The 15,616-nt window shown below is 50.2% G+C and overlaps 1 protein-coding gene across 1 annotated transcript in view; it reads right to left on the bottom strand.

Annotated features, from left to right (window-relative positions):
* STYXL1 (serine/threonine/tyrosine interacting like 1) overlaps window positions 1-15,613 on the bottom strand; it is a 43,381-nt gene extending 27,768 nt beyond the window's left edge. The window contains exons 1-2 of the mRNA XM_075564887.1: window positions 15,484-15,613; window positions 1,473-1,576 (exon numbers count right to left, since the gene is read on the bottom strand). Of these exons, the coding sequence (XP_075421002.1) occupies window positions 1,473-1,575 (103 nt within the window). The 5' untranslated portion in view covers window position 1,576; window positions 15,484-15,613. The remainder of the gene's footprint in view (window positions 1-1,472; window positions 1,577-15,483) is intronic.
* Between the last annotated feature and the right edge of the window lie 3 nt (window positions 15,614-15,616).

Below are 15,616 nucleotides of genomic sequence, written 5' to 3' on the forward strand. Positions count from 1 at the left end.
ACGACAGAGTTGCATTTCAGGAGAGAGCCGGAGTTGTTCCTTCTGACCGTGAAAGCTATGTCACTGGAATTGAAGTTTTCCCCAGAAACTGAGGTTTTGTTCTGTTTTACTGAGGTCTACAGTCTGAAATGGATAAGACACGCAATCAACATGCATGGATAGAGTAACAGGCCATGGGAACCTCAGTCCCCGTGACTCTGAGACCAGAAGAACTAGATGGTGCCCGACTACCACCACCAACTGCTCTGAAAGGGATATTAGAAGGGTCTGGATTGGGGTCAGAGAATGCAGGAAAAAACCTCTGACTCATTTTTCAAGTCACACTTACTGGTCAGAAAGAGACTGCTGAAACCCTGGGGACTGACTGTAGCCCTTAGTCAACTTTCAGATCTGGAACGGAACTCACCACCCCCTCTCCCTGCCTTGGGGATCAATGGTCTGCCAAACAAATGGGCATGCCTATAAGGAAAGCAGATACATCAAGGAGGTAAGACCTCCTTAGGGTAGGTAATCAACAATTTTGAGATTTTTTTAAACGGCAGCATTTGCCCCACGACAGAGTTCAGAAGGCTGGGGAGGTTGAGGAAGCAGGGCACAGGAAGACTAGGAACAGAGGGGCAAGCCCGGTGTGTGGTGTTCCATTGTGGGAATGTGCAAACAAAGACACCAGACAACATGTGCATGAATTGTGGAGTGGAAAACTGATTTGCTCTGTGAACGGTCACTTAATTCACACCAGAAAGTGAAAAAAAAAATCCAATTTCACATTACCCTCGTTCTTAGTCAGTAATCTCGGATCCCTCACCACAGCAAAGCAACACCAAAATACAGGGTATCCAGGTTGGAAAGGAAGGGGTACAACAGTCCCTACTCAGAAATGACAGGATCCTATTCCTAGAAAACCCCAAAGATTCCATAGGAAAGCTTCTGGACCTAACAGAAAGAATTCAGAATCATTGCAGCGTCACCATCTGAAGCCAAAAACAAAGCCAAACAAAAACCCTGGTTGCAGTACCTCGTGGTGCTACTGGGGACCGTGACGTGTAACACCACATTTATGATTTAGGGATCCCTCCTTATGTAATATAGTGAACGAGTGAAGATGTGGGGAGGGAATAGAATGGGGCCAGGACAGAATAGAAAAGAGGCCTGTACCCACGTCTGTAACATCATACCAAAGGTAGGTGGTGGGTCCTTGGGTGTTTTTAAAATGTCCCTGCGTGTTGTCTCATTCCACATTTTAAATATTTCGCTATAAAGAATATCAAAGACTCATTTACTCTGGGATGATTGCCTCGCCACGTCACTGTCAGAAGCAGTATTTTGAGCAATGTCTCAGGAGCATAATGGTTTCTGAAGCCATTCCTGTCTGCCAGTAAGCTAACAAGTCAAAATACTGTACGTCAGAAATAATGCTCGCCCCTGCCCAGAGCAAACACACGTTGAAAGCGAAACAAAAACAGAGCACTTACCCAATAAGCAGAGGTAGTTGGGTTCGGTTAATCTGGAGAGCTTCGTGACTTGGTTGAGGATGTTGTACAGTTCTGTGGGTTCACACATAACCAACTCAGCCATCCTACTGGGGAGAAGACACAGCTTAATCTCCATTATTTTAGATGACTGCACAGAGAGCTATCGCATTCATTCCTGAGGTGAACTCCAAACACCGATAAAACAACAACGTGAGGGACCAAAAGAAAAGCTTCCAAAAATTGATAGTGACTTGTGAGCAGAGGATGGGAGGGAAAGTCAAACTATCTGTGGACCATGCAAATACTTCTTAGCACCTACTCTAGGCCAGGCACTAGATACAACTGCGCTAAACAAGATGGAGCTCATGAAGTCTATGGTCTGTTGTGGAAGGCAGACATTGGACCAAACGAGTGTGCTGCTGAGCGGGTGTCTATTGTTGTGGGAGTCACTGATGGGAGGTCCTCACCCAATCGGAGACATGAGCTGGGGCTCTCTGAGCTGCGTAGCTAAGACAGGAGGCCAGGCAAGCCTCCGGCAGGTGAAGAAGACAAGCACATCCTCTCCCAGGCAGACGCAGCTTCAAACACATAGTTAGGGGGAGCCTGGACTGGCTGCCGCTGGCAGAGTTAAAAGGAGGACATGCGAGGACACGGGGCCCCTTGTGAAGAGCTTGTAGGTTGTCAGGACTATGACAGTCACTGAAGGGTGGGGTCCCTGCCGCCGCCTCCTCAGGGACGCTCCCTTTTCTTAGGAGTAGCAGATCAGAGATTCTGGAGGCAGGTGGGGGAAGAAGTCGGGCCCATGGGTCATGGGGTTCGTCTGGGTTGACCAGAGAAAGGAATCCAGAGACATCGTGTATATGTAAGAGAGTGTGGGATAAAAAACAAACGGTTTCTCCCCAGGTTGTCACGCTGTTTGCCAGCACGTGGTGAGTTCTGCTGTTTGGGAGTTACCGTGTATACACATGTATAAGCCGAGTTCTTCAGCATATTTTAATGCAGTTTTTGTGGTAAAATTATGTGCCTCGGCTGATATTTGGGTTGGCTTACACTTGAGAATATAGGGAATCTCCCTGAAGACATCATCCATTTAGAGCAATCAGACCCTATTGTTTGCCCCACCATAGCTGGGCTCACTCCCTGCTGCTAAGGCTTCCCTGAAGCACAGCCAGGTAGAAGTCAAGCCAGCTCGAGGACAACCAAGGTTAAGCTGCCATCTAAATCTAGGATCCGCCCATCTTGTGATGTGTGTTTCCCTAATCCTTCCTCTTCCTATCACGTGCACACCCTTAGATCGTGCCCTCCCATTGCTGTATTGCCTATCGTACAACCCCTTCTTAGGATGTATGTGGTTACCTGTAAGTAGAGATGAGCCTTGGTTAGAAATATATTCTCTCCTCCTCTTGTCCCCCGCCTCCATGTGGACCACCAAGCGGGGCTGAGGTGAGCATGCTGCCATGACTCCTTTATTTCACTCGCCTATCTTTCCTATTCTCTATGACTTTACTATGATCTTTATATATTATCGCCATACAGTTGCGTCTATGGACCCCCATGATTGTCAGAGGCTGGTTACTCTGACAAGAGAGAACTTCATATCAAGGAGTAATTGTACATTAAGAAAACATCCCAGCCCAGTCCAGATCAAGTCCATACGTCTGATATTATTAGCTCCTATATCCGATACCAATCTATAAATTCTTCTTCAGACTCATGCAACATAAGCAATGACGCCAGATGCAGGAAGATCACAGGTCAGTAACTGGAAAGTCTTGTGGCTCCAGTGGCAGTGGAAGCATCTCAGCACTGGCAGGGGTCTCCACGTGGCTCCTCCAGCACTAGGGCTCTAGCGTAGCTCCACGTGTCATCAACAGGAATGTCTCGCAGGGAGTGTGTGTCTGGCCTCCAGTGAGCTATTTTTTTGAGCCTCCAAATGAGGTCATCGAGCTGCAACCTGATTGACAGGCTAGACTCCACCCCTCTGCAAATCGACACCAGATGATGTAGCTACCACAGGCATCTTGCTCAAAACAGTTAGGCTTCCCTTCAGAGTTACCAGTAGGTGCTCCCAGAAAGGGTTGGACTTGTGTCTCGCCTTTTCCACAGCATGTACCCGCAGCAAACCAGACACTGCTCTCACGCGGCTCATCGTCCAGGACCACCCTTCCTAATCCTTTCGTCATGTCTCTCTCTCGCAAATCACCAGCCTCTTTGCAGCGCTCAGCACAGCTAAGTACTCCTCTTCACTCAAAGGACCAAAGTCAAACCCACTACCATTGAGTTGATTCCCACCCATCGCCACCCTATAGGGCAGGGTGGAACTGCCCCTGTGGGTGTATAAGTCTGTAACTTTTCTTTTTTTAAAATAGTTTTATGAGCACCTCATCCACATGCCATACAATTCCACAATTCAACCATATCTAGAAGAGCTGTACAATTGTCACCCTGCTCAATTCTGGGGCACTTTCTTAAAAACTGAGAACGCCGGCTGCCCCTAGAGAAAGTGCACCAGCCATGATGCTCATTCCTACCCTATTAGCAAATCTCACCGATTTTACTGGTCAGGAAGCCAATATACCCTAACATCCCAGATCCCTGGGATAGTAGATGGACTAAGCCAGTAGAAGGCGGCTGGTACCGTCATCATGGGACTCCTTTCCCTCCTCCAATATCTTCATTTGGAGATCCCTAGTGCAAGTTCAATCCACCGTTCACCATATCATCCAGTCCCAAGAACAACAACTCTCCAACCAAATTTCCAGAGTTTCTGCGCCCCCTTTCTCCTGGCTGACCTTGCTGCAGCAGGGACTTGCCATTGCCAACCTTACTGGACTGGGCAGCCTTTCCACCTGCCTCGTGTGCGCGGCCCTGGAACGCCCTCCCCTAGCGGCAGTACCAGCCCCTCCCCTGCCACCCTCACTTAACATGACAACCTCACAGCCCATAACCATTTCGAATGTCCCCCTGTACATGCAACCAGAAGACACGCAAGTGCCATTCTGCTGCTCAAATACCTCCTCTCAGTTTTGTGATACAACTCAAATCCCCCCCGGACCGATAACAGCCCCGGAAGGATTTTTCTTCTGGTGCAACCCTACTCTCACTAAACACTTAAATATCAGTACCACTTCTACCCTCTTGTGCCTACCTGTCACTTTAGTCCCACAACTCACACATACACTCCAGCCGTGTTCCAGGACAAGTACATACAGGTGCATGGCCGCCGAGCTAAGAGGGCAGTTTTTCTCTCTGTGATTGTAGGTCTCTCCTTGGCCTCGTCAGCAGTAGCAGTAGGACTCAGTGGTGGGGCCCTTGGGCACTCTATCGTCACGACGGACAAACTAGTCACCCGTCTCCAACTGGCCCTCGATGTCTCGGCAAGCTCCCTAGCCTCTCTACAGAGACAGATAACCTCTCTTGCCCAAGTCACTTTACAGAACCGTCGCGCTCTAGACCCCATCACAGCTGAAAAGGGAGGGACCTGCCTCTTCCTTCAGGGAGAATGCTGTTACTACATCAATGAGTCGGGAGTCGTGGAAACCAACATCCGAACCCTGAATAAATTAAGCCATGAACTGCGAAACACCAGACTAAAAATGAATGGGACCTCGTCCTGGTGGAGCTCTTCCTTGTACCCCTTCTTATCCCCCATATTAGGGCCCGTAATTTTAGTTATAATTTTGCTTTTAATTGCCCCTTGCCTTATCCAGCTCTTGCAGAGTCGACTCCGTGAAATCACCCGCATAGCAGTCCACCAGATGATGTTACAGCAATACCAACCTCTCCGCCCCGTGCCAGGCCAGAAATCCCAGTACTCTGCCTGAAAACCCCCATTTCCAAACTCTTCACCCATTTACCAGCAGGAAGCAGCTACAGAAGAGACCAACTCCACCCCTTTCACTATAAGGCAGCGTCTGGTATGCCTGGTCTTGGCACAAGGGACTCCATTTTGAGTCCGGGGCCTCCACCTTAGCTCTCAGAACTCACCCCTTGCTGGCCTCCCCTCCCCTCGCTGGAAACCGCAAGTTCTGAGAACCAGACATCCCCGGAGCCAGGGCGTTCTTTGAAGATATGTGTACTCCACCCCCGTCCCTGACCTATAGATAAGTTTAAAGATCGCTTCCCGTGTGAAACCCCTGTGAGCGAACTGTCCTCTGGAGCTGTGCCTGCCAGCAGGGGCTGTAAAAACACAGCCAGAGCTCCTCACTGCGCGGCTTCAATAGCTCAATACCCTGAGTTGCTGAATCCGCCCGCAAGCTTCTCAATAAAGCCTGCTTCTAAAACTTTGCCAATTGGATCTTTGGTTCTGTTTCGCGTCCCAATAAACCTTACACTGTCACTTTAAAAAAAATCATTTTATTGGGGGCTCATACAATGCTTATCACAATCCATACATACATCCATTATGTCAAGCACATTCATTGCCATCATCATTCTCAAAACATCTGCTTTCTACTTGAGGCCCTGGCATCAGCTCATTAAAAAAAAAAAACAGTCACTGTTGATCAGCGTAGAAAGTGATAATTCCCCCCCCATAGAATGACAAGTGGTTTTGAACTGCTGACCTTGTGGTTAGCAGCCCAATGTGTAGTCTATTACACCCCCAGAGCTCCTTCTCTTGCCCTCAAAACAAAACAAATCCACTGCCACTGAGTTGATGCCGACTCATAATGACCTTTTGGGACAGGGTCCTATAAAGACTCTTTACAGGTATAGAAAGCTTTGTCCTCCTTCCATTAGCACCTTCTTAAAAAGGCAGCTTTCCCACACTAAAATGAGAGTTAAGTAGAGGCACAGCCTCTAAGATCTGTGCCTCTAGGGACCATTCTGTTGACCTTTGTTCCAAGACAGATTTGTTTGTCCTGTTGGCAGCCCATGGTACTCTCGATACTCTTTGTCCGCATCATCACTGAAATACATCAGCTCTTCCCTGGTCTTTCTTATTCGATATCCAACTGACACACGTATATGATGCCATCTTCATCCTTCTCTTCCTCTGCCTGCCCTCACCCCCTCCCCTTTGTTACAGGCTCTGTCACTTCCCAACCCTGTCCTGTGCTCACCCATACTCCATCCCAGCATCCTTTGCGCTGCCTCCAAAACGGAAAACAATCCAGTTGACAAAACAGTATGTCTGCTTTGAACGGCAAGATTCTGTGAGTGTGTGTGTGTGTGTGTGTGTGTGGTGGGAGGGTTCTACCTACTGGGGGTTGTCTCAATAGAGCTGTTTTTTGTAAACAGGGACCATTTTCACATCCAACTGTAGATATGGATATGTAATATGCATAATTAGACATAAGCCTAATGCAGGGTATCGTATGTGGGTTCTTAAAACTGCCATAGGTGCATACAGAAAATACGTGAATGTTCACAGTTGATGTCATTGCTGTACATGGTGACCTTTGGTCTTCACGGTCCACAAGGATGGAAATGGAAGCAATTTAGATCCTTTTTCCAGAAGACAGAATGGGCTGAGAGACACCAAGTGACTGGTGTGTGGTCCTTCCTATGACTTATGGAGGCAAGAACTTCTAGAATGTTCTGAAGTCTGTCATGGGACACTTCTCAGAATGGACAGAAGTGTGATGACGGAATCCGCATAAGGCACTTAGAAGCTATCCACTTGAATTATTTGTCCAGTAAATATTTATTGCATTTTAAAAAGAAAGAAAATAGCATGGCTTGGGGCCAATAAACCTTAGTCTTCCAAGTAACAATGTTTGCTTTTCAATACCCTAAAGAGGTCTTGTGCCACAGATTGACCCCATGCATCCATCTCTGATCTCCTGACCACTGCTTCGTGAGCGTGGATCCAAGGAAGACTAAATCCTGGACAACTTCAATCTTTCCTGCGTTTGTCATGACGCTGCCTGTAGCTCAGTCATGAGGACTTGGGTCTTCTTCACATTGAGTTGCAATCCACACTGAAGGCTGCAATCCCTGCAGTAGTACCCAGCGAGCACAGTTCAGTGAATGCATCACTGCCCTGGTGGTGGTGCGTGGGCAGCTTTGAGCTGCTAACTGCAAGGCTGCTGATCCAAACCCACCGAGCACTCCTCGGGAGAAAGCCGAGGCTGTCGGCTTCAGCAACAAAGCCTTAGAAACCTCATATAGGGTCGTTCTGAGCAGAATCAGCTGGATGGCAGTGAGTTAGGGGATTTTATTTTCTGCCTTCTCCAAGGGAGGCCATCTCAATGGGCTGTCTTATTTCTTCCAAGTATTGATTCCTCCTGAACCCCTCTCCACCCCCAGTGCACCCTTAGGTCCCAGTTCCTTGGCCATTCCCAAGGCATTTGGAGATCATAAATACAAGGGAAGGAGCCATGGTGGCTTAGTAGTTACTTGTTGGGCTGTGGTCCATATGGTCAGCAGTTCAAAACCACCAGCACCTCTGTAGGAGAAGGACTGAGCTTTCTACTCCCATAAGCAATCACAGTCATGGAAACCCACAGGGGCTCCCTAAGACTCAACAGGTTTTTGGCAAGTTCAAGGGAATACAAGTTGGACTTTCTTCCTAGTCCCACGGCCTCTTTAGGCCACCCTAGAAGGTGGCTTCTAATCCGCCTGGCTTTTGGGTGGAGACTCTCCCCCTTTCCCGGTTTCAACTGCCATCTCCCCATTGACTAGTCCAGGGATGGTGGCACTGCCTCAAGGCCTCTTGGGGAAGCAACCCAGCCCCCCGGGGGGTCTCCTCCTTCAAGGTCCTCTCCCTCCGTAAGTAGGTATCCCCACTCCTTGATGCAGGCTTGAGGAGAGTCCTGGAACCTAAAAGCATGATTTTGAAAGAGGAAGTCTCCCCAGGAGCTGGGAACAGGGGTGAACCAGGGTGTTTAGGAACCCCTACCCCCACCCCCGAGTCAGTGCTAATCTGGTCGCTGAAGAATTTCAGACGTTCTCGACTCTACCATATAGGGCCTAAGAACACAGTGCACATACAGAAGGGAAAGCATTCGGATCGGGATGAAGTGAACAGCGCTGACTTTCTGCGGGGTTTCCCTTCTCATTCCTGCACTCACTGCCGTCGGCTCAGACACCCACGTGGGCTCACGAGGCTGTCACTCAAACAAACGGGAAGCAGTCTCATCTTTCTCCCGAGGAGCAGCTGGTGGGTTGGAACTGCTGACCTCAGGGCTCCTTGAGCATTTTCCTGCGTAGTTCCATTTACCCGGCGGAATTCCTTCATCGTCTTTTACCTTTCACGGTGCACTCAGGTCAGTCCTTTGTGCCCCTTTCAATTTTGCTTAACCAAGACCAGAGTGGTCTTCCCAGGTCAGGTCTTCCCCGTCAGAATTGGACTCTTCTCACAGTACATGTGTGCAGTCTCTGCTGTGCTCAGTTTGACTTGTGTTGCCTGTGGCTAGCAAGTCTCCTCTTCTTGCTGACCTGTGCAAAACAGCAGGTGTCCATGGGGCAGGGTGACATACCCCACTAACGAGAGTTTAAAAATTTTTTTATTTAAGATGTTTTCAAGGAGCAGTGGCTTAAGGGTTGGGCTGCTAACTACAAGGCCGGCGGTTTGAAACCACCAGCCCAAGATGAAGCTGTCTGCCCCGTGACAGTTTACAGCATCGGAAATCCTGTCACTTCTACCTCATCCTGGGTTTGTCTGATCAAGGGCGGGCTTGATCAGGGGTGGGCTGGATGCAGGCTCTGCTTGATCAAGGGCGGGCTTGATCAGGGGTTGCCATAGTAGCCAGGGTCAGCCCTCCCTGCTTCCCTTTGCCTGATCAAAGCCTAAGGCAGCGGTCCTCAACCTGTAGGTCGCAATCCCTTTGAGGGGTCGAACAACCCTTTCACAGGGATCGCCCGATTCATCACAGTAGCAAAATGACAGTGATGAAGTAGCAAGAAAAATAATGTTATGGTTGGGTGGAGGGGTTCGCTGTTTGGGTCGGGTCTGGCCTAGGCAGCCCCCATCTCCTCTCCGGCTCCTCAGGAGGACAAAACTTCAAGCCCCCCATTTCCAGCTTCTCGGGAAGATAAATGACCTGTTGAAGTATGCAACTTCTGCCCCAACATTCCAAGGAGCTTATCTCTCCAGACCAAGGTTGTGCATCCCCTGTCCCAGCGCTCCAGGGAGTAGGTTGGCAAACAACAAAGGCACTTCCCACGGATCGCATCCTGACTCAAGGTCCTGCAGCTGCAAGCAGAAAACTCTCCCTTCTTGTTGTCAATGTACACCTCCCTAGCTCAAGCCCCATATATCTCCCACTGCCTCACTGACAAGTTGCGATTTCCCTGACCCAACTCGTTGGGTCTCGGAACCTCCCAGGAGCTCAAGATGCTCCTGTCCCTCTCTCTGCTCTCCCTTCCCTCCCGGGAGCTCTTTCCCTGCCCTAATAAAGTTACTCGCATTCTCTGTGTCAATCCTATCTCTGTTCAGTGTCTCAGTGATGACCTCTCAGTAGCCACAAGGGTCTCGGCCTTAGGAAGGTTGAGAGCCACTGGCCTAGGGTCTTCCATTTGGACTTACACAGGGCTGAGGCTGGGACCCACTGACCACTGGCCTTCTCCTAGTAGTCCCAAGACACTGAGGTCTCGGCCCAGGGCTCAGCTGCCAAGCCTCCCCAAGCCCCAGGCAATGTGGGAGAGCATTTGCTCCCAGTGGAGAAGAAGTATGATTCACGACGGGCCTGGAGAACCCCAACCATCGGCCCAGGGCTCACACTTTCCAGGCTAAGAGATGGCACAGATACAAGTCTGGGGGCAAAGAAGGTCACAATGTCCGCAGGCAACTCTCCTAGTGCCCTGGCTCTGCGTGAGAAACTCGTGTGTGCCAGAAGGACCAAGACTGAACCACAGTGGCAGGTAGCAGGCCTGTATCGGTTGGCAGTCCTCCAGGGGGGAGCCCACACCCTGGAAGAGCTTGTCATCATGTTTAATTGAGAGAAACAGCAGTGGAGTCAGCTCTGACTCAACGGCGACCCCATGGGGGTCAGAGAACTGCAGTGCACAGGGCTTTCAGTGGCTGAGGTTTTAGGACAAGACCACCCGACCTCTCTTTGAAGGTGCCTCTGGGTGGACCGAACCTGTAACCTTTCCACTTGTACCACCTGGGGAACTCCCTTAGAGGTCACCCATGGGAGCTGCCTAGCCCTGGGCCTGGCAAATAGTAGGTGCTTAAGAAGTAGAAAGGAGCCTGGTAGAGCAGTGGGTTAGGTCTTGTGCTGCTGACCTCAACGTCAGCCATTCAAACCCACCAGCTGCTCCTCAGTAGAACGATGAAGCTGTCTACTGTAAAAATCGATTGTTTCAGAAATCCTACATAGGGTCACTAAGTGTCAAAATAGGAGCCCCGGTGGCGTAGTAGTTACAGATGGGGCTGTTACTCTCAAGGTCAGCAGTTCAAAGCCACCAGCAGCCCCTCAAGAAACAGATGGGGCTTTCTACTCCTGTAAAGAGTTAAGGCCTCCAACAAACAGTCCTTGAACTAACTACAAGCTTTTCTTTCTTGTTGTGTTTTGTTTTTTTGTCATTAGTTTGTTGTTGTTTTATTATATATTGTTGTTTGGTTTTGCTCTGTCTTGCTTTTGTGCATGTTATTATATCTGCAGGTCTGTCTAAATAAGATAGGCTGGATGAACAATATGGAGGAGAAAACAATGGGACCGACAGTTCCGGGGGGGACATGGGAGAGGGGGAGGTGGGAGGAAAGGTAGTGATGTTAACAAACCCAGGGACAAGGGAACAACAAGTGATCCAAATTGGTGGTGAGGAGGGTGTAGGAGGCCTGGTAGGGTGTGAGCAAGGTTAATGTAATAGAGAGGAATTACTGAAACCCAAATGAAGACTGAGCATGACAGTGGGACAAGAGGAAAGTCAAAGGAAATAGAGGAAAGAGCTAGGAGGCAAAGGGCATTTATAGAGGTCTGAATAAGGGCATGTACCTATGCAAATATATTTATATATGAGGATGGGAAAATAGATCTGTGTGCATATATTTACAGGTTTAGTATTAAGGTAGCAGAAGGACATTGGGCCTCCACTGAAGTACTCCCTCAATGCAAGAATATCCTCTTCTATTAAATTGGCCTTCTATGATGCTCAACTTCCCAATACAACTTCTGAAGACAAAATGGGTGAATAAGCAAATGTGGTGAAGAAAGTTGATGGTGCCCAGTTATCAAAAGAGATAGTGTCTGGGGTCTTAAAGGCTTGAAGGTGAACAAGCAGCCATCTAGCTCAGAAGCAACGAAGCCCACGTGGAAGAAGCACACCAGCCTCGATTGCACCAGTGCAATCATGAGGTGTTGAAGGGATAAGGTATCAGACATCATCAGAACAAAAACTCATATCATAGTGAATGGTGGAGGGGGGGGCAGTGCTGAGTGGAGACCCAAAGCCCATTTGTAGGCCACTGGACATACCTTACAGAAGGGTCTTGGGGAAGAGATGAGCCAGTCAGGGTATGATGCAGCAACGAAGAAACATACAACTTTCCTCTAGTTCCTAAATGCTTCCTCCTCCTCCACTATCATGATCCCAATTCTACCTTACAAATCTGGCTAGACCAGAGGATGTACACTGGAATCCAGGGCAGATGATCCCTCCAGGACCAGTGGTGTAAGTGGCGATACTGGGAGGGTGGAGGGAGGGTGGGTTGGAAAGGGGGACCCGATTACAAGGATCTACATGTGACCTCCTCCCTGGGAGATGGACAACAGAAAAGTGGGTGAAGGGAGAGGTCGGACAGGGCAAAATATGACAAAATAATAATTTATAAATTATCGAGGGTTCATGAGGCAGGGGGTAGCAGGGAGGGAGGGAAAAATGAGGAGCTGATGCCAGGGGCTTAAATGGAGAGCAAATGTTTTGAGAATTATGAGGGCAATGAATGTACAAATGTGCTTTACACAATTGATTTATGTATGGATTGCGTTAAGAGTTGTATGAGCCCCTACTAAAACGATTAAAAAAAAAAAAGAGTCAAGGCCTCAGAAACTCACCGGGGGCAGTTCAACCCCGTCCTCCTATGAGCCACTGTGAGTTGGCATCGACTTGACGGCAGGGAGAATGTGATACGTCTGCAATTCGTGGTCCTCAACCTTCCCCATGCTGCGACCCTTTAATACAGTTCCTCATGTAGTGGTGACCCCCCAACCATAAAATTATTGTCGTTGCTACTTCATCACTGGCATTTTGCTACTGTTATGAATCGGGCGACCTTTGTGAAAGGGTTGTTTGACCCCCAAAGTGGTCGAGAGCCCCAGGTTGAGAGCTGCAGGTCTACATGGACAGCAGAGCAGTGGGAGTGGGGTAGAGGTTGTTTGTTTGTTTCTAAGAAAGGAGGAATTGCTTCACTCTCAACTTGTCTCTCCCATTTCTACTTCATCCAGGGTCCTCTGAAAGCTACAAGCCAAGTAGACAGCAAGTGTGGGGCAGAGGCCGGAGCGGAGGCCGCCGACCCAAGGTAAACACCGAGACCCTTTGGTGTGGCCTTTCAATGATGGTGCTGGCAGAGAATACGGACAGTAGCCTGGGCTGCCAAGAGAACAAACAAGTGTGTCCTGGAAGAAGTCCAACCAGAATGGGTCGGCCTTGGCCCTGGCTGGTTCTGTCGCGCACCGTCTGCACCGACTTGACAGCACCTGACACCGGCAACATAAAAATAGCTTGCTTTGGGTCACGAGGGGCCCTGGTGACGTAGTGGTTACGTGTTGGGCTGCGATCGGCACCGTTGGCAGTTTGAAACCACCAGCCACTCCAAAGCCCTTTATTTTCCCCTCCTGCCAGCTCGCCTTGGTTAATCCCTGAGACACCCCTTCTTTGCATTCGCCTCTCCTTCCCTGAGCTTGATTTCCCACATCCTCCTTTATTCCCCTGCCCTTGTCCCAACGGTCATGGACCTTTCTCCCTTCTTCCCCGAGCACTCTTCCCTCGCCGGAGCGCTCTTCCCTCGCCGGCCCTGCCCTCTTCATTCCCAGCACCAGCGCCGTCATCCAGAGCCTTGCCATCGCATGCAAGAGGCTCTTGCACCTCCTCCCTGCCCATCACCTAATGTTGCTCTGGACCCTCGGGTGGTCTAATCTTCCCCAAACACAGTTCTGATGTATCAGAAACAACTGTGGGGAGCCACTTGTTTGCCAAGAAGTAAAGCCTAAACGTCTTAGCTCATCTTCAAAAGTTCTACACAGTCTGGTTTTCCCCAACTTGATTTTTTTTTCTTCAGCCTCATATAAGACCACTCAATTCTCCCCTAAAATTCTCCGAGGTCAACTCTCCACTGGTCCGCTCCTGGGCAATGAAGTCACGGAGATGACTCCAAGCTGCTTGCTCCAGTGGCAAGAGAGCGGGGTAAACAATTCCCTGAGGACACAGTCAGTGACCAAAGGCAGGGCAAGTGCTCATGTTTCCCCCCAACTCTTTAAAAGCACAGCCCCCTGAGGCCAACCCTATGCTTTCTTATGACTGGGTATTTCTTCAGGCTGTTGCCCCATTCTCTTCACCACCCAACACCCAGCTCGTCGTGCCTCCTTTGAGCTCCCTCCTTTGAGACCTCTTCCCCGATGCCCAGGCAAGGGTTCCCCACCCCCACCCCAAGTCTGGTATTAGATCAGCAGTTCTCAACCTGTGGGTCACAAACCACAGCCCTCACCTTAATTGGGTGTTGGATACACCTCATAACTCTTGTATCATTGCCCTTATTATGCTGCTTGCCATTGGCACGTGCCTCCCCCTCTCAACTCTGAGACCCTGAGAGAAGGGAACCAGGGAAGCTTGTTCTCAGTGGAACACCCAGCTCCAAGGCTGGGCTGGCCCACGGCCACTCACAGTCATAGAGTCCGTGTCGACACACAGCGATGTTGCTGGCACATGTTTACACGTGGGACTGCTAACCTCATGGCTGGAAGTTCAAACCCACCAGCCACTCCTTGGGGCTTTCTGTTCTCATAGAAAGCCACAGGCCCAGAGACTCACTGGGACAGTTCCATCCTGTGATGGTTCCATAGACATGAGAAAGGGAGGGAGGGATGCAGGAGCCAGTCATCAGGAACCCAACTATGGTCTTCCTTGATTGAACGAAGTGTGACTCTCACCCTCACTCCTCTGAGCACTGTCCCCTGGCTGACTATCCCTGACTCGACTCCCCACAGGATGGAGCCGGGCTACGTCCATTTTCCCCACCTGACTTTGAACTCCTCCAGGGCAAGGATGGTGTCTGACACACATATGCCCAAAAATAGTACGAAAAAAATGAAGTTCATCATTGACCTTATAAGTAAGAACATCTCTTTCCTTTCCATGTGGATGAGCTCTCAACAAATTCTCTTCATCTCGACCACCGAGGGCATGGGTCCCTAGTGTCAAGCCAGTGCTCAGAGTTTGTCCACCACTTGTCTGTCAGCTAGTGGGCACTGCAGTGGGCTTGTGTGGTGCTGGAAGCTACCTCACTGGTATTTCAGATGTCAGCAGGGGGCACCCAATGTGAGCAGGTTTCAGGAAAGACCAGGCCCCAGAGAAAGGCATGTACTTGGTTGGGGGTGGGTGGGGTGTGTGTGCCTTAGCTAAACGGATTGACAACAGTAGCTGCAACAATGGGAACGATTGTGAGGATGTCGCAGGGCCTGGCAGTGTTGGGTTCGGTTGTGCCTAAGGTCGCTGATGGGTCAGAACCGACTCCACAGAACCAGGCCACAAAGCTTTTGCGAGCAGCCCTGCACACTCAGGGGTTGGCTGTTAGGTGCAAACGGCGGCGGTGCAGTCTGGGAACCCCACGGCGGCAATTCGACGCTGTCCCACGGGGTCGCTATGAGCCGGGATCCACCTGATGGTAGCCCGTTTGGATTGATGCACTTGAGGGGCGGGCGGGCAGTACGTGCGCGCGCGCAGGTGAGCGCACCTGTGCGAACCGGAAGATTAATGAAATGGGCCCCCTTCGCCCATCCGACCTCCAGGCCTCACAAGACCTCAGCCATCGTACATTCCAGAGCCCAGCATCCTCCTCAGCCCGGCTGCCTGCGGCGTGACCACGGCCCGGTCTCCCCGGGAAGCCCTCGGTGTGGAGCCCCACCTGGAAAACGGCGCCTCGAGAGTTCTTCAGGCTTAAAGCGCGTCGTCGTTCTCCTCTCAGGAAGCGACAACCCCTCCTACGAGTCTGCCCACCGGCCGCTCGGAACCCAACTCGCGCTAGGACCTAGCGACGG

This window comes from Tenrec ecaudatus, chromosome 12 (genome assembly GCF_050624435.1).
Source record: "Tenrec ecaudatus isolate mTenEca1 chromosome 12, mTenEca1.hap1, whole genome shotgun sequence".
Taxonomy (NCBI): Eukaryota; Metazoa; Chordata; class Mammalia; order Afrosoricida; family Tenrecidae; genus Tenrec; species Tenrec ecaudatus.